At 38.0% G+C, this 20335-nt stretch overlaps 1 protein-coding gene across 6 annotated transcripts in view; it reads right to left on the bottom strand.

Moving 5' to 3' along the window:
* The window catches only part of GTF2I (general transcription factor IIi), a 98287-nt gene that overhangs the window by 40159 nt on the left and 37793 nt on the right, over positions 1 to 20335 (bottom strand). The window contains exons 9-12 of one of the 6 annotated variants that reach the window (XM_026515951.4): positions 16324 to 16401; positions 7676 to 7732; positions 5541 to 5597; positions 3567 to 3629 (exon numbers count right to left, since the gene is read on the bottom strand). In XM_026515951.4, coding sequence (XP_026371736.1) covers positions 3567 to 3629; positions 5541 to 5597; positions 7676 to 7732; positions 16324 to 16401 — 255 coding nt within the window. Of the gene's footprint in view, positions 1 to 3566; positions 3630 to 5540; positions 5598 to 7675; positions 7736 to 16323; positions 16402 to 20335 lie in introns of all 6 variants that reach the window. The other 5 variants (XM_026515950.4, XM_026515952.4, XM_026515953.4 and 2 more) reach the window with 5 other exon arrangements.

The raw sequence follows: 20335 nt of genomic DNA on the forward strand, positions 1-20335 counted from the left end.
CAGCCTTCTATGCTGGTGTTCTTGCTCCACTCCAGTCTGCTCTCGGGCTTTCACAAAGCAGCCTTGTTTCTTCAAAGGGAAGGAAAGAAACTGTCGTTCCTCTTCATCAAAACCCTCCAGTGGACTTGCCTATCTTGTTCACGCCTAAATTCTTACTACTGCGCACGGTGCCAAAGCACGTACAAGGTGCTTGGTATTTACGCAATGATTGAATGAATACTTGCAAAGTGCGGTCCTCAAGCATAAGCAGCAGCCAAATATTTACGAAGGGGCTATGCATGAATGTCACAAAAAAGGATTCCAGCAGAAGATGACACATAATCCAGCCACTGAAGCTCTAACACATGTTCCCCGATGACAGCCCACGTGCCAACTACGTGTAGAACTGCACTCCTGTGCTGAAGTATTTATGTGTTTCCATGTACAGGAGAAAGAAAATCTACTATTTCAAACACAGTTTTACTTAAGAAGATGAAGGATTAATCTCTAAATGAATCTCTTTACAACCCATTTAAAGAAAAATCTGGGGTGAAGAAACCAACAGGAGGTTAGGCCACAGCACAATGGACATGTGTGAACAGCTCAGGTTTGGGAACCAATGCCCTAAAAAAGTGAGCGTGATCAGGGAACCTCTCCTGAAGCACAAAACATCCCCTTATTACCATGTCCATGACCGATAAATCAAACAATTCTGAAATAAGATTTTCTCTGCACGTATCAAAGACCTGTCAGCAGTCTGATTTTACCTCCAAATGCGGGCACGGTGTTGACTAGATTAAGGCAAGCGTGGTCCTCTTATTCCAAAGGCGATTTCCCAAACCTAAGTCACACAAGGCGGGAATGTATACCACTGACTTCAAGGACAAATGGACCACCACGAACGGGAGAGCACAACTCTGAGCACGCCTCCAGCAACGGTGAGGACTTTGATCCTAGATGATGCGTCCGCATCGATGCCAAATCAGCCCTCTGCATCTCCACATGATTTCAAACACAGAGAGCGGTGATAGAGTGCTGTGGAAAAGTCTAACAAACCTACTTCGTGACAAGTTCTTTTTTTTTTTTTTCCTTTTCTATAAACTATTTGGGAAATGCAGAAAGATACAACGGAGAAAATAAAAGTCATCCCAAGCAAGCAGGATTATCTTCATTTTTCTTCTTTTAAGCCCAGCATTTTCCTAAATAAAACTAACATCATTCTCTAGATACAATTTTCCTTTTAAACTTTTTTTGTTCATAAAAGGTAGAGAATTTTCAATCTCGAAACTTTTTCAGGTCACTTATTTAAAACCAAAATGAACAAAAAACCACCCCCCTACTTCAGTGCCTGTGTATTTTTTCTATTTTGAGATATACCACATTTTATCTTTCTCACTCTCAATATTGAACTAGTTTCTACCATTCTGCAATCATCTTTCCAGAAAAAAGATACAATATATTTATCAAACAGATGTGCATGTAAGTTCTCATTTGACCTTAGTTTACCTTCCTGCATGTACGAATTAAAAGCTAATTATCAATTTTAATTCAGGTTGGTATAGATCATGTGCATGAAGGATGTGCTGTGGAGAATGACAGCCTGAAAAGCAATTACTTTGCACAAACCTGGCATTTCACTGCTCTTCTGAACATAAAGACATTCTACCACTTGTTGATAAATTCAGCTGGGTAAAGCAAACTTCTGGCACTGTCTTAAGATTCAAAGAAATAGGATTTACCACTTTCCTCCAAAGAGTCAAAACTGAAAACACTGACACACTTTAGGCTCATGACCCATTTATTTCAAGACTATCTTTAAAGGTCTTGTGCTACAAAAGCAGGTATTTATTTTCTAATTTTAACAGCCTTTATCTGCTTTAAGCGTTCATAAATCCACTAGGTTACTAGTCCTATTTTAAAGTTTTATTTTAGGGGCGCCTGGGTGGCTCTGTGGGTTAAGCGCCCCTCTTGGTTCCAGCTCAGGTCATGATCTCAGGGCCATGAGACTGAGTCCCACATCGGGCTCGTGCTGAGCAGGGAAAATGCTTAAGATTCTTTCTCTCCCTCTCCCTCTCCCCCTCCCCAGCCCCTGCTCTCTCTCTCTCTCATAAAAAAAGTTTTATTCTAATAATTTTAATACTCATCTGTTTTTCCTATCTCTACAGAAAGGACAAAGTTCTGAGTGTGTATAATATTTACATGCTCTCAAGATATCCTTCTCTCATCACTGAGGTTTCTAACTAAAAAGCAATTAAATTCGAGTATTTAATGCTGACTACAAACAATCCAAAACTACTTTTAGGTCAGTAAAATTACATTAATGATACAAGAAATATGTATGTGATATTAACTGAGATATTAACACATAAGTATGACATAAATTCTCATGAGAATTGTCAACTTATATTTCAGAAGCAATGAAGACATTTTGAGTAGTATGAAACAGCCAAACATGATAAATAACCAAATGACAAAAGAGCCAGGTTATTAAAAGAGAGAGAGATCAAATTAAGTAAGGTTAGGCTGCAGGAAAAGAACAAAAAAACAAAACAAAAACACAGACACACACAAAAACCCCAAAAACCTGAAGTACCAAGATGTGTGGTTACTGTGGGGGGAAATCTATGGAAATGTGATATACGTGTATTTTACAAGTCCATTATAATGTTGTATGCTGAGAAGACCCACATAATTTTGCAAAACTATATACATACATGTTTATTTATATATAAAATTCCTTTTACGTATATGCACAATAAACTGACATCTACCCCTGCGTTTAGGGACTTAAGAACAGGGCAGAGGGGTAAATAAAACTTCACACAGTGCAATTTATTGTAGTGTTTCAATATTTTACCTTAGGAAAGAACTACTCTGGGGGTGGGGGGGGGAACCTTTTAGAGGGGTAGTGAGAGACATTAACTGAAAAGGAAAAATATCAACATGCATTTAGTAGTTATTAAGTATGAAAACTGACACTGTTAATAATCCTATTAGCTGGATTTATACATAATTCTGGCTCATCTGCATTCATGCAGTACCCTGGAAGACAAAACTAGGTTTGAAGCCACTTTAGCTGCAGACATTACTTAAGACTCTACTAGTCACTACTGCTTCAATAATTGTTTTTAAAGACAGATTCTGCACTAGCCTCTCATAGTTTTCTAGGGGCAAACGTGAAGAATGACAGGCTACCTCTCCACACTTTCCCTCAGAGCTCACTGAGGTACTGGTTAGCTCCCTTCCACCACGACCCAACCACCGGTTCTAAAGTCTGTTCTCGTGTGCATCATGTCTGGTCATAGTTTTCATTGATTTTCGATTCCCGGTGACAGAAAAGGATGGCTCGGTCCACCCGCGGGCCACGGCCTGTGCTCACAGCTTGCTTTGTTGTCTAGAACTCCCAAAGCACTGGCTGTGATGCTGGGAAGTGGGCTGCTTTGGTCACACATACACATATATGCTTCAATTCTTTTCACAAGTTTCCGTTAAGAATGAATGAAATGCATACTTAGCAATGTGAATGTGACAAAGAGTTTTATGACCAGAAGTAAACTTTTGGAATCAAGGCTTTTAAGGTAACTAACCTTCAATAGTCACCTCAACTTCGGGGTCCTCACTTGTTTCTGAAGGGACATGCTGAGTAGAATCTTGAAAAAAATAAAATTCTAAAATGACATTCATTATAAAGCACTTCTATATGTTCCAACATTTCACTGATTTGTTACTCCAAACGCAGCCTACAAGAAAATTTTTACTGGCATTTGAATTCAGCTCATAGTTGTTAGGTTAAAATATCTGACCCTCTTCATTGCAAACAGGGATGAGAGAAACCAAAAAGAAAAACTCTGGGAAACTATTTGATAAAACCAAGTTACTTGCATTAAGTATTAATGGACTCAAAAGCCTCTGATTTTAGAGGAAGGAGATTATAATGCCATCACTATTGTTTTCCTGCTGTAACTAGAAAATGCTAGGATAGACACAAAGGCTTTCTCTTTTGTTTACTATTTCCCCTCTCCTTTCAGAAATCCCAGGAGTGGTTTACATGGTTAAATAAAACCACAATCAACGTTTTGCTTTGGGGACCTTCATATTAAGACAATGACTAGGACAGATGCATACAGGACTCTAGCCCCTAACTTGATACAGGACTTGGATATTTTATTTATATTTGTGTTACTACACAAAACAAATGTACATCAGAATGTTAGTGCTAGAAAGCTCAGCTAGAGAGTATCCTCGTCAATTCTCTTTTCATTTTGCAAAGGTTGAGAAATTAATTGATTTGCCAAAGATCATGTTCACTTGTTAGTAAAGGAATAAAGACCAGAACCCAGGTTCGATTCAACTCTATTCATACTGCAGTGTGACAATAAAAATCTCAAACATCAAGTATTTCAAAGCCTAGTATCTGATGACAGCATTGTGGACTATGGAGCAACGCAGACTGCCTGAAGACTGCCTGGGCCCTGTGTGGCCTGCACACAGGTATCCCTGTTGCATGCAGACCGCCTATCTAAAACAGAGATGTTGTTACAAAGGAAACATCTAATTACCTCCACACAGTAAAACATCAAAAAAAAAAAAAAATCATCCACACAATTTTCTATAAAAATATCTCAAAAATAAATGTAAAATACTGTTAAAAATAAGCATCTTAATATTTTTTGCAAGAAAGGTACTTCAGTTAGAAACCCTAATTCTAAAATTGAATTTGGAAGGCTTAGCCACCATTCCAGGGACCTTAAGACCTCCCTCTCCTCAAAAGAGGGTAGAAATCAAATTAATGACTTTAAAAAGTTAAATAAAAAAGCAAATATAAGGGATAAAAATTTACCGTAGAGACTCCCTTTTTATTCCGGGGGCGGGGGGGGGAGGCACAACATGACCAGTTTATGAGAGAAATCATAATCTGAGAACAAGATTCAGGTACCTAACACCAATCATGTTCCTTGGGAGAAATCTACGAGAGTTCTTCTGAAGCTACATAAATTGCTGAGAAATAGGAAGGCATTTGGCAGGATAACAGCTTCACTTAGGATTGTGAGAATTTAAAGAGCCGCACCACAGTTAAATATTCCCTCAATGCCACAATCGAAGGAGGACTGGCTGGGAAACAGAATAAGCAGAGCGAAAATCCCTCTTTTATTAATCTTATGTGGAAATACTACTCTACTTTAAAAAATGGTACCATTAAGTAATATGTTTAAGAATGAAATATAAACAGAAGCCAGTCATATTTTTAGGTCTAAAATATTGAAGCCATTCTTTCTTAAGGGATCCTTAATATGGCACGAGACGATGAGGATAAAAGGGCAGCATTTCGCATCATGAAGAGTTTCACTTACCACTTCCGTTTCCATCCCCATATGCTTTATTACTCAGTACAGTAAAATATGTAAATTACATTTTAGGACTAAAAAAATAAACCTGTTGGCTAAGAAGGCATACCAAAACAATCATCTTTTTGGTTCCAAATAAGGTGTTTTAAGGGTAATATTTAATAGAGAACAAACATAATATGAATACTGCAAATTAAAAATCCCTTTATTTCTAACCTTCTGCTGGTACTTCCATTTCTGTTCCTTCATTGCCTTCTGAAGAATGATGGCTTCCTAAAGAGAAAATAAACCACATATACTAAACCAGTAAAAACTTACACTGAAATAAGAGAAACTAGGCAACAGTGCAAATAATTTAACACTTAACCATACAAACATATACAAACTGATTAACTCTTTCGCAGTTAATTCCAACAATGTGATCTAATTCAGAAAAACATGTAACACTTCTATTTGAAAGCACAAAAAGCTATTTTAAAATGTAAATAGATAAAGTAAACCTCAGTAGGTTTGGGGATTTCATGTTATTTACTGTAACTATACAATATAATTACTGATAGATGGTGGAATTTGAGATACAGAACAATTGTGGTTCAAGGTACCATGCTCATCTGTCAATGACGCACACACAAAAACACAAATCTGAGTAAATGCTATCTTTGCTCACAGATTCTATTAAAGTCTACACAAACAAGTTCAGGTTTGGCTGTGAATGTTTCCTGCTTTCCATTTTTACAATGGCGGAAGCTATGGAAACTCAATCCCCATTAGTTAATCAAAGTTGTACTAAAAGGAAACTCGTAAGTTAAAATTTAAGATACTACCTTTAGTCTCAAAAGCATTTTAATTCAGGTAATATAATCTGCCTGCTTCTAAAAACTGGAACATAAAGCAATGTATCAGGTTAGGCAGTCACAAGGTAAACAGGCTCATCCTACTAGAGCAGAAGTTTTACTCATAAATAGGAAAGAAGTAATCTACAACATTAGAGAGCCACTTAGGATTAATTGCCCAAACTGCCCCAGAATATTCATCCTCTGTCTGTCCTTAAATGTCTGAGCTGCAAACATGGAAAAAGCTGAAAATCACTGCCTTTGTGTATCAATAAACTGTATTACCTAGGAGTAAGAACAAATCACACAGGGGAAGCAAAATCCAATGTATTTGGTCATCCAGTGATAACTGAACTCAGAAGCTATACTAAAGGTGTGACCCTCAGACATAGGTTTAAGAGTATCTTAAAAAGCATATCTTGCTTTTTTAAGAGTATCGATTACAATTTCAAAAACTGCCATCCAGTGTCTAGTACCATTTAATTTAAAATGCCATACCAAGGTCAAATACTTTGGGTTTTTAAATGTCTAGCTTTATGATGCCATAATTATCTTGGGACTCTGTTCCACTTACTCCATATTATAAAAACTCACCTGAGCTCAAAATGCTAGGTAAATCTATAAACCTAGAGCCATGAACTAATCTTTAATTAACTTTTTTTAAACTATGCTTTCTCAACACACAATGCCCCCCCAACCTTTAACATTAACATCTGAATTCATGGAGCATTGGCTTCTTTGACTGTAAAGTCAAAGAAAACAAAGATGTGAGGTCAGAGGAATGCGAGATAATGGAGCAGAGAACAGTATTTCAAGAGGGAAGGGTGGGTAAAGAATAACTAGTTAAGGAGGTAGTTCCACCCCAATATCACAAAGAGCATGGCAACAATGATTCTGCGTCCTTTCTGTTCTTTTTTTAAATCTGAAATAAGCAATTACATTTACAGTCAAAGTAAAACTAAAATGAAACAAAAAAAAACCCCCAAAAAACAAACAAACAAAAAATCCTACTCGACCACAGCCAGGATAGACAGAAGTAAAAGCCATCACAAATAGCCTATGATTATCAAGTTAACGGCACACTCTACAAAAATTCCCAGAAAAGTATTCAATTAATAAACTTAGGGATTTATTTACAAAGTGGTATTTCACAAATCTTTCTAAAAACTAAGTATCAACATGACCTTATCGAAATTTACATTACTAACTATACAATAAACACCGTATTTCTGGCTATTCTGATATAAGGTATAAATGTGTACTTTACCTTAAATATGAAAGTGTGTCATGTACCCATTTCGAGATTCATTACTAGATTCACAAAAGGGAAAATTGGTTTTGAAAAATTGTTGCTTGTGAAGTTCATTTATGTTTAAAAAAAAGGCCAATACATTTTCTTTTTCCTTTTCCATTTAGAAAAGTAACAATACAGATATTAATACTAAAACACAGTCTGTCCAATATAAAGAACATCACATCAGAACAGTATGTGGGAAAACGGAAGCAAAAAGGTTATACCTTGTAAAGACTTCGAAAGGGGGAGTTTGTCATCAACATCATCAGTTTCGGAAGGGCCTGCTTTGGAATACAAAGATAATACTTCAAAAGTAATCCCAAAAATATATTTTGGGTCACTTTAGTAAACAAATTTGGGTGAGAGAGATGGAGTAATACAGCCTTTTCATGAACAAAAAAAAGGCAAAATGAAAAAAAAGTATGACAAAATGAGTGGCATCAATTCATGGTCTTATTGAATGGAAAAGGTGTACTCAGATAAATTCGTATATAGACAGTTCAACAAAATTTTGAAAATGACCAGACACATGGACTGAATGGGAATGACATGTCTAAAACGGTGGACATGGGTCTTTCTACCCAGTAGAAGGTTGGTTCCTAACAGCAAACTGCAACTTTCACTTCATACAGATTGTAATTGAAGATTTATCACACAAGGTGTATTTCTTCCTTCCTTTACAAGTATTTAATTTTTTGTCATGCTGAAGAAAACTGCAGAATCAAATTGTTATACCTTCCTCAGAATCTCTAAAATCATGTAATTAAACTATCAGTAAGCCTGAATCTCCACTGAAACAGAAACAAGACAAACTAACAGTTACTAATTCACAATTCCCCCTTTCCTGCAGATCCAAAGGATTCCTTAATAACTTTACATTGCTCTTCCTAGTTATTAATATAGAAAGTATTCTGAGTTAACTGAAACTTTAGAGAACGCTATAGAGATTTTAACAACACATTACATGTAGTACCAAGCTTGTTCATGATGAGAGTAATCAATCTAAAACAGACAACAAAACATTGTGTTTTTAATGGCTACTTAAAAGAAATAATGTTCTTGTACTAAAAGGCATACAAAACAGTTCACTATTTCCGAATACTGCATAGTATCGTAAGACTTTTGAGAAGTGTCGCTAACTCATGAGAAATTTCACGAAGACCCAAACTACACTTTATAGGTAAAGAACATGTCACAGAAGAAGACAATTTCAGATAAAATGCACAAATTGTATGTGAAATTTCAACTAAGAGCAAGATGCTGAATGAAAGAGACTTGAATTCAAATATAAGATTCACTGCTTCCTAGTCATGGGCTCCTGGGTAAACAATACACAGAAAACAATTAATTAAATGATAGCGAAGGGTGTTACTTGACCTCTAAGTTCGGCATTAGCTGCTTTTTCATAAGTCTGGCTTTGTAGTATTCTCAGTGTGTTCTGCTCTAGTTTTTCAAAAATAAGGTCCTCTTTAACACAAAGTACATTTTTGTAGCACTTTCAATGTATAGGATTTCTATTTTAAATAACCTGTTTACTTCTGAATTCTAATTACATTACTGATTATATTATGTTCAGAGAATTTAAGGTTATCTGCAAACAAGGATAAAGTCAATTTTTTTAAAAGATACGTGCTTTGTAAATTTATGTGCTCTGTGCAGAGTTCTCCATGTGCGTCAATTACCTTATACTTCTAAACTGCAGCATGCAAATATTCTCCTTATAATCTACAGATATTCATCTGCATGTGTTAGTCACTGACAGTCATGTTAGAATCTCCCCCGTGACTGAGCACCTGGGCAGCTCAGTGAGCTAAGCATCTGACTTCAGCTCAGGCCACGGTCTCAGGGTCCTGGGATTGAGCCCCACACTGGGCTCCCTGCTCTCCCTCTCCCTCTGCCTGCCACTCCACTGGCTTGTGTGTGTGCGCTCTTTGTCAGATAAATAAAACCTTAAAACAAAAAAAGGAAATCTCCCACATGACTGTAGATCTATAAATGTATCACAGTTGTGTCAATTCTAATTTCTATTTTAATTCTGAGGCCATACTGTAAGGTATATACAAAGGTATATATATGTGTGTATATACATACACACAGACACACAAATATACACACACACGGTAGATATTAAGAACCACTATATCAACTCAGTTACTTATTAGTATATATTATATAGTTTAATTTTTTATGCCTATTACTTTTTTCTTCTTTGGCCTGAAATTAATACTTTTAAAACTTGATTTCTAGTGGTTAATATTTGCCTAGTGTACCTTCACGGATCACTATCCTCTCCAACTGCCTATGATGTTAATTTTAACTATGCATGCTTTAACCAATATGTTTGGATTTTATTCATCCAAAGCACACTCAAAATGCTAGTGGTGTCTACCCAGTCATGAAAATCAAACATTCCTAATGCTCACATCTGAGGACCACTATCCTAGGGAAACGCCGACAAGTGCACAGAGATACGTCTGAAGCTACTTTAAAATGCCGACAGTTTTGGAAGAAAACATAAATATCCTATGTAGAAGAATGAACGAATGAACTACAGTATAATCACGCAATATACTATCACAATAACACAATTACATATACAAGTGACAAAACAAGTGAACCTCAAAAACTCACCGTGAATGAGGGACACACAAGAACAGGTACGCATCCACATATATAGTACAGTACCGTTTGTGTCAAGCTTAAAAACTAAGAAAATACTATATAGAAAATGCATGTGCATGGAAATACACAGACACTTCTGTGGCACTAGATACGCAGTGAGGGCATAAAATCCTTACGGGTAGGGGGCACCTGGCTGGCTCAGTTGATTAAGCATCTGACTCTTGATTTCGGCTCAGGTCAGGATCTCAGGGTCGTGAGATCTAGCCCCATACTAGGCTGGGCATGAAGCCTGCTTAAGATTCCCCCCCTCTCTCTCCCCCCCTCCTCAAAAAAAACCCAAACAAACCTTTATCAGTAAGGATGGCCCTCAATTTCAAGAAAATAGTTAACTTGGAGGAAGAGAAAAGAAAAGCAGAAATTTGGGAGAGTCCGAAGAAAGGTGTCAACTACGAATTTAACATGTTCTACTATGCTGATGGTGGTACTGGGGGGGGGGGGGGTCAAAAGAATAAGATTCCATAAACCTGGGCAGATGTACATTAGGTCTTTAGGTCTGAATATTGTATTTTAAAAGAAAGTATTTTAGAAATACAATACAGCAATGCAAATAAACGATCTATAAGAACACCTAACAATATGCCTCACAAATTTTGTTTTATAAAAGCAGCCTAGGGGCGCCTTGGTGGCACAGCAGTTAAGCGTCTGCCTTCGGCTCAGGGCGTGATCCCGGCGTTATGGATCGAGCCCCACATCAGGCTCCTCCACTATGAGCCTGCTTCTTCCTCTCCCACTCCCCCTGCTTGTGTTCCCTCTCTCGCTGGCTGTCTCTATCTCTGTCGGATAAATAAATAAAATCTTAAAAAAAAAAAAAAAAAAAAAGCAGCCTAGGGGTGCCTGGCTGGATCATTCGGTGGAGTGGGTGACTCCTGATCCTGGGGTTGTGAGTTCAAGCCCCAAATTGGGTGTAAAGATTACTTAAAAAAAATAATAAATTAAATAAATAAATAAAAATATTTTTTAAAGAACAGAAGCCTAAAACAACAGTACATACAAAAGGATTTCACTTATGGGAAATACAAAACCAGACAAAACTAACGTAGGTTGCTACAGGTCAGGAGAAGGGTTACCACTCCTAAAAAGGAGCCCAAGGGAAGGAGCTTCTAAGGATACTGGCACCTAACAGCAGCCCTTCAGAAAGCATCTCAGAAAGGAGAAACAGATCCAGAGTCAGTTGGAGATTTCAATACTATATCTGCTACAACAAGCAGACAGAAATAGCAGCAGGGATAGCAGAGCTAAATGACTGTCAGTCAACCTTAACAAAGTTAAAATAAGTGAGATTATCCAAAGAGTGTTCTCCAACCATAATAGAAGTAAACTGAGAATCAGTAATAGAAAGATACCCAAGAAGTCCACAAGTATGTGGAAATTAAAACTACACACTTCTCCTGCTACAACCCAGTAATCACACTACTGGCTATCTACCCAAAAAATACAAAAACACTAATTCAAAGGAATATGTGCACCCCAATGTTTACTGCAGCATTACTGACATCATAACAGCCAAATTATGGAAGCATCCCAAGTGTCTATCGATAGTTGAATGGATAAAGAAAATGTGGACTATAGAGAGAATGGAATACTATTCAGCCATAAAAAAGAATGAACTCTTGCCACTTGCAATGACATGGATGGAGCTAGAGGTTTTTTTTGTTTTTGTTTTTGTTTTAAGATTTTATTTCTTTGACAGAGAGAGAGAGACAGTGAGAGAGGGAACACAAGCAGGGGGAGTGGGAGAGGGAGAAGCAGGCTTCCCACCGAGCAGGGAGCCCGCTGCGGGGCTCGATCCCAGGACCCTGGGATCATGACCTGAGCTGAAGGCAGATGCTTAACGGCTGAGCCACCCAGGAGCCCCACAGATGGAGCTAGAGTATTACGCTAAGCAACATAAGTCAGTCAGAGAAAGACAAATATCCTATGACTTCACTCATATGTGAAATTTCAGAACAAAAGAAAAGAGTAAAGGGGAAAAAATAACAGAGAAAGAGACTCTTAAAACAAGAAAAAAGACAGAAAGAAACTTAAGAGCAAAAGTCACTGAAAGTAAAAGTTGGATCTCCGAGAAAAAAGAAAAATTACGTAAAAGCTCCAGAGCTGGACCAATGCTTCTCCACTGCTAGTGACTGTGTCCCCACTGCACAGGGAGTGATTACAGCACGTAACTATGACAGTTCTGATGGTCACAACTAGGGAGATACTACTGGTATCTGGTGGGTAAAGGCCAGAGAAGCTACTAAACGTTCTACAGTTCATAGCATCAGAGAGAGACCCGCAACAGTGAACCGTCTGATCAAAACGTCAATACTGACAAGCTCGAGAAACCCTGAGCCAGGGCAACCAAGACAGACAGACAGACACACGTTAAAAAACTGGAAATGAGAGGGGCATCATAGACCTTGCAAATATTAAAATAAAAAAAGAACATTTAAGGCAAAGTAGACAGATTCCGGAAGAGACACAAACTGTTAAAGCTCAATCAAGAAGAAATGCGTACTCTGAACAGCCTGCAAGTATTAAAAGAAACTTAAAAATTAAAAAACAGACCGAGTTTAAAAACTTCCCATTATGGAAACCAAAAGGTCTAAGTGGCTTCACTGGCAAATTTCACCAAACACTAACGAATAGAACAGTACCAAATTCTACAAAAACATTCTTCCAACACATCACTTTCCAATTCATTTTACTGAGGCCAGTATTGCCAAAACCAAACACAAAGACATTTAAAACAAAAGAAGTCTTCTGATTCGTATCTCTTAAGGACAACCAATAATACATAAAAAGAATACATTATAACCAAGCAGGGTTTATTATCCCAGTAATGCCTGGCTCTTTTTACATCTGAAAAGTAATATCAATCACCATTTTAACAGAGTAAACAAGAAAAACCCATATAACATCTCAAGAGATATAGAAAAGACCTTCTACAAATTCAATATCCAATCAATATAAGTACTGAACACAAGAGAACTTCCTCGAACTGATGATGGGCATCTACCAAAAACCCACAGCTATTATACTGGAGATCTGGATGTCTACTCTCAGTACTACTATACAACATCAGAGGGTCCCAGACAGCGCAATTAACACAAGGAAAGGAATGGAAGGAATGACATTATCTACTTAGAAAATCCCGAAGATTTTACCCACAAGTTGCTAGAATTAGTAAGTGAATTTTAACTGAGTCACAAGGTACAAAGTCAGTACCTAAAAATCAACTGTAGGGGTGCCTGGGTGGCTCAGCCGTTAAGTGTCTACCTTCAGCTCGAGTCATTATCCCAGGATCCTGGGATTGGGCCCCGCATCGGGCTCCCTGCTCAGTGGGAAGCCTGCTTCTCCCTCTCCCACTCTCCCCGCTTGTGTTCCCTCTCTCATTATCTCTCTCTCTCTCTGTCAATTAAATAAAATCTTTAAAAATAAATAAATTAATTAAATTAAATAAAAATCAACTATAATTCTATGAATTGGCCATAGCTGGAAGCTGGAATGTAAAAGAACTGTACCATTTTCAGTAACAACAAAAAACATTAAATACTTCGATGTAAATCCTACAAAACGTGCACTACAGGATCTCTCCGCAGAAAACAAAGCTCTGATAAAAGAAATCTAGGAAAAGCTAAATAGGTAAGAGATGGAAACCATGGTCATGAACCAGAAGATTGGGCATGGAAGGAATTAGCCCAAATGAGCTGTACTGATTCAGCATAATCTCTATCAATATCCCCACAGCTCTTTGAACAAATCACCAAGATGATTTTTACAAATAAAGGAGCTAAAATAAAATAATTTTGAAAAAGAACAATTTGGGGCGCCTGGGTGGCTCAGTCCTTAAGTGTCTGCCTTCAGCTCAGGGCACCCCACACTGGGCTCCCTGCTCCACTAGGAAGCCTGCCTTCTTCCTCTCCCACTCCTCCTGCTTGTGTTCCCTCTCTCGCTGGCTGTCTGTCTCTCTCTCTCTCTGTCAAATAAATAAATAAATAAATAAATAAATAAATAAATAAATAAAATCTTAAAAAAAAAAAAAAAGAACAATTTTGTAGACTCCCACACTCTGATTTCAAGACTTACTATAAGCTACAGTACTCAGCACATATCAAGTTGGCAAAAGGGCACACAGAGATCAACAGAATAGAATATTCAGAGATATAAAGGTAATGTAATGGAAAAGAACAGTCTTTCAACAAATGCTACCGGAAAATTTGGACTTCCATATGCATAAGTTTGAACCAAATATCTTCCACACCATTCAAAAACTAGGCCTAAATTGATCGAAGACCTAAGTGTGAAACTACAAAATTTTTATAAAACGTAGAAGACACACATTGTTTAGCTCCTACCTTCTTCAACTCTACCTAAGATACTACCATTTCAAACAATCCCTCCCTCTACAGACATCTGATTTCCAACCCTCATTTCTCAGGCACCACCTTAAATCACTCAACCTACAATCTCAGAAGGGGACAGAAAAGCTTCTATACTCCTGGCTGAGAATAATACAGCTCTCAACAGACACTACCAAAGATGAAGGCAGACTTTTTATTTTAAAAATAATCTGTGTAAAAAAAAAAGACAAGACTATTTTATTCAACAGTATTTATTAAATTTATGCCCATGTATTAGTAAGGTATCAACAGTCACTTTTATAAAGGCCAATTTTTTACAAACTTTTAACTGTTTAATTAAAACTCCACAGAACTGTCTCAACTTCTTAGCCATGTGATTACTAATGTCACAAGAAATAAATGTTCAAAACTGACAAATAAAAATAATGAATTCTCTATGAAACGGTTTAATATACGTATACAGATATTCAAATGATCACAAATCAGAATAAATTTCTTCATAAAACATTTACAATGCTCCAGAACTGATAAGGGCTTATCTTTTTAAATGAGCTACAACTGTTAGGCAAATCACAAATCACAAGTAAAATGAGGTCTTGTAAGACACTCACTAAAATGGCTAAAAAGAAGAAGACTGACAGGACAAGTGTTGGCAAGGATGTGGAAGGAACTACTTATACGCTGCCGGTGGAAATGTAAAATAGTACGAGCACTGTGCAAAACACTTTGGTGGTTTCTTACAAAATTAAATACCTACCATGTGTCCCAGCTATTCCATTCTAGGAATCTACTCGAGAGAAATGAAGGCATATTTCCATACAACAATTTGCACACACAAAAAAGTTCACAGCGACTTTGCTTTTAATAGCCCCCCAAACTAGAAACAACCACTATATCCATCAATATACAAAGAGATAAACAAATTGTGGTAGACAGCCAAGCAATGGAACAATCCTCAGCAATAAAATGCAATTAGCTATGGATATATGTAACACTGTGGATGAATTTCAAAACAATTATGTGGAATGAAAGAAGTCACATCCCATCCCAAGAAAACAGTACATACTTTATAATGATTCCACCTATAGAAATTTCTAAAAAAATGGAAACTCATGTCAAATGACAGAAAACAGATCAGTGCTTGGCTGCGGAGGGCAGTGAATTGTAACATAACACAAAGAAACTAGAGGGCTATGGAAATGTCATTATCCTGACTGCAGTGAAGACAGCTTTATAGGCATATACAGAAAATGAAACTAATCAGCTTTTATACTTTAAATAGTTTCATGTATTTCATGCATCTATAAAAATAAAACGGACTATAAAATACAGAAAACGGTCTTCTAAACTAAAATCCGATGATGGGTAAGAGCAAACTGCATTATAAAACCACAACCTTTAATGCTTCCCTAATGAGCAAGCAAAAAGATGTGGAACGAAGTGATAAATAATAGCTAAAAATTTATTAATGTCTTACCTTTTATAGATTTTTAAGATTATGATAATGCTTACACAGGTATTTTTTGTTGCACAAATAGAGCATTCGAGGTTCAGAAGACCTCTTGTGTCTTGCAAATTACACAAGAAAGAACTGAATTCTAAATTGTGCCACAACCTTTGCTTGTCCTTTTAAGAATATTAATGGCTATTTTACATTTCCCCTTTAGATAGTTTACTTATCTCATCGCCATGTTTTTTGAAATCTATCTTATTCCAGTGATAAATTATAAGCATGCATGACAATCAAGAAACAATCAATAGAATAGTATTTAACGAAGTCAGGCAATCGATACATTTGAATTTCAACTGCCAATAACTTTTGGAAAGAAAAACTGTACAAACAGTATTACCTTGAATGTTATATTGATAGTAATCAGGATCTTCTGATTCTTCTTTTACTGTCACAGCTGCCATTTCCAGGGAAATACCTGTAAAAGCAAATGAAAATATATAATTACACTTTAGGGCATGCAGTTAGATGGTGTAGGAAAATCTCTCCTGCCCTAACAATGCAGAGCAATGCATACATAAAGACTTGAAAGGACAAAAGTTTGCTAGGTAGAAAAGGGGCAAAAATCATCTAAAATCCAACCTAAGCAAAGTTTTAACTATAATTTTTTGAGAATTATTTGCTGCTAACTTTTTTCTCTGACATTCTTATCTTTGGATTTGAAGAAAATTAGTCATACTCTCTTTTCACTCAACATTAAAAATGCTTTTACAGGGATGCCTGGCTGGATCAGTCAGTAGAGCACACAACTCCTGATTTCACAGTCATGAGTTCAAACCCCATGTTGGGTGTAGAGCTTACTAAGGAAATAAAAAAGACTTTTACAGACTACTGAAAATCACTTGTAGGGGCGCCTGGGTGGCTCAGTCAGTTAAGCACCTGCCTTAGGCTCAGGTTATGATCTCAGGCGCAAGACATGGAGCCCCGAGTCAGCCTCTGTGCTGGGCACAGAACCGCTTAAGATTGTCTCTCTCTCTCCCTCTCCCTCTGCCCCCCTCTGAAAAGAGGAAGGACAGATGGACGGAAGGAAGAAAATCACTTGTAAAACCAGAGTTGTAATGACTCAATACTCTGCAGTTAATGGCATAATTTTAAATCATTTTAATAAGATACACTGATTTTTCCCCCTAATAAATCTCTTTATTAACAAGAGTACAAAATACACCTTTCTGCCTCACGCTCTACTTACAATTAGGAAAGATAATTGGACGTGGACCTCTGTGGCTAGACATAAAAGCACACACTGCCTAACTGCACATGTAGGAAGGCCAAGCACAACCACACGGTTCTGCGATGCACTAACCCTGTGCTGGCACTTCTGTGACGTGAGAAGCACGCAGAGAATGTCGCCAACTGAAAAGAGCTCAAAAAGAGCTAGCCTGCCATGCTAAGGAACACTTATCCCTAAAGCAACAAGCAATTACCAACGGGAAATGGGTGTGCTCCCCATGACAGCAGCAGGGAATAGTCTAGAACCCCTGAGATTCTGTGGGCTCTTTACTACATCAGTGTTCATCAGTAAAAGTTAAGAGAAACAAGAAAGCGAACAAAAAAGGCAAATCCATTGGGGATTTAGACCATTCGGGAATGAAGGTTCAGGTGACATCAACCAAGTAAACCACCTTACCAGCTAAGGTCCTGACTGAAGGCAAAGGAAATACAATATAATGGGTAATGAATTAAAAAAGGTAGGAATTTTTGTGACAAGTTGTAGAAATGTGAACACTGTGCATATTTTCTTGTTAGGAGTGTGTCTTTCTGCAAATACAATGTATCTGGATATATAAACTTGTTCTCCATTCTACTTTGCAATATTATTTTACAAGTTTTGTTCAGTTTCCATTACCATGTAGCCTCTAGAAAAAAGAATATTCAAATAGGTTGAGAGTGAATTTGAGACACAAATAATATAGCTCATGGATGTACACTAATCAGTCTCCCAGAGACAGGCACAATGACTGTCGGAACACTGCAAGTCCTCATTCTAGGGAGAGGGCATAAATGACTGACTTAGGAAAGACAGCTACATCCTATCAGCTGGGAACATATGCTCTGCTGTTTTAGGAAAGTCCAAATATGAGGAGAAGGGTGTGGATGGAGCAGCCAGAGTTGGTAGCCTGTGCAGTCATGAAGCTGCTGTCCCAGTTCCAGACACAGCCTCTGAAACCCTGTTGGAGCCTGGACTGCAAGCCAGTTTGGCTCCTTGCAAAAACTCCCAAAGGAACACAACAAAGAGGAGGCTACAAGACTAAAGAACATGAACCCAAGACTTCCTTTTGGCTTCTTGTCTGCATCTTGTTCTGATCAGGGTCACTCAGTGCTTATACCCTCCATCAACCTGGTGAAAGTAGACCCTTCCCATAGCAATTAGCGGGACCCACTGGAAAACTTCCAACACTACCAGAACCAGTTTTAGCAAGTCCCCATCCCCTCAGATACCAGCACCATCCAAACAGTCTCCCACCTCAAAAGTTAAAATTAAAGTTCTAGGGGTGGCAGCCAATTCCCTGGGTTGTTACTTATGTGACACTTCAGCATACTCCTTCTTGTTACAAAGCTAATGACTATAACCAGTTCATCTTTAAAGTAAATTTTCTCCATTCAAATAACTGGTATGGGTTTTTTTTCTCCTGACTGGACCACGACTGTTATACCCAATAAATATATAAAAAAGAAAGTAAAGTGGAAATATTAAAAGAAATCGTAGGATAAATTGAGAATATGAGGATACAAAGTACAAGGGAGAAAAAAAAACCTCTACGATAGAAATGCTATTATATCCAGTACATAAAGATCATTAAAGAATTCAATAAAATAGGACTTTTCTCAATTCAGCATGTTTATTTTTAGATACAAACTATTCAGGAAATAATACGTGAATAAAAAACAATTTACAAAATGATGATTTAGGTGCAATCAACTAAAAGCTAAACGCAAAACAGATCTCCTGTGGTATGAAAAAGAAAGGGAAAAACCTTCTGTAAAATAGTGTAATAGATTCAAATACTTCCTCCCAATACAGATATTCAATGCTACCTTTCTTGCACAAAACACTAAGACTTGGCCTATCTGTAACATACACAAAAGTTCCCGTTCTCTCCCTCTCTCCTCACCACCCCTATCTCACACCAGCACACACACCAGCACAATTAATACAGCTTCCTCGTGGGGCGCCTGGGGTGGCTCAGTCGGCTTAGTGTCCAACTCTTGATTTTGCCTCGGGTCATGATCTCACGGTCATGGGACTGAGCCCCCAGTGGGGCTCCGCACTCAGCGTGGAATCTGCTCGTCCCTTTCCTGTCTTGCTCTCTTGCGGATAAATTAAAATTAAAAAAATACAGCTTCCCCTTTCCCCAACTACTAACCCCCAACACAGTGGGTGCCACTGAGCAAGTTAGGCAGCTCCGTCAGGGGTTCCGTGACGCAGAGTAGGGTGGCAGAATGAGAAGAGGACTGACAGGAGGGGCAGGGGAAACCGAGCGAGGGCTTTAGGAGATGGAGCTAGATGAGGGGGCAAGCGTGAGTGGTGACAGCCCAAGAGGGAGGGTCAGAGTGGGGGTGAGGTTAAGGAGGGTGGACACGAGCCACGGGTTAGACGACAGGACCCGGGAAAATGAAGTCAACATGCTAAGAGTAAGATGACCCTTGACCACCTTCTACTACAACAAAGTAAAAAGTTCTTGGGGCGCCTGGGTGGCTCAGTCGGTTAAGCATCTGCCTTCGGTTCAGGGCGTGATGCCAGGGTCCTGGGACTGAGCCCCACGTCCGCCTCTCTTCTCAACAGGGAGTCTGCTTCTCCCTCTCCTGCTTCCCCTGCTTGTGCTCTCTCTCTCTCTCTCTCTAATAAATAAAATCTTTTAAAAAAAATGCAGTAAATGTCCACTTCTTGTTGCCAATCCTAAAGCAAATTATATGTTCCTATAAAAGATCTTTCAAAATTCTGTATTATCTTTAAGAGATGAACCTGCTTTCATTCACAGAACCAGAATAAGAAAAAAAATTCTGGGGCGCCTGGGTGGCTCAGTCAGTTAAGCATCTGCCTTCGGTTCAGGTCACGATCCCAGGGTCCTGGGATTGAGCCCCACGTCCGGCTCTCTGCTCGGTGGGGAGCCTGCTTCTCCTTCTCCCCCTGCTTGTGTTTTCTCTCTCTCTGCCAAATAAATAAAATCTTAAAAAAAAAAAAGAAAAAAAAGAAAAAAAAATCCTATCAATGGAATTGTAATCCAGTCAAGAAGAGCTGTATGTTTTATAAATAAGCAAAACCACTTGCATCCTAGAAATGGAACATGGCAAGAAAGCAAACATTAAAGTAAAATATCCAAGATCGTGCTCAGTTCTCAAAGAATCTGAAC

This window comes from Ursus arctos, unplaced genomic scaffold, assembly GCF_023065955.2.
Source record: "Ursus arctos isolate Adak ecotype North America unplaced genomic scaffold, UrsArc2.0 scaffold_2, whole genome shotgun sequence".
Taxonomy (NCBI): Eukaryota; Metazoa; Chordata; class Mammalia; order Carnivora; family Ursidae; genus Ursus; species Ursus arctos.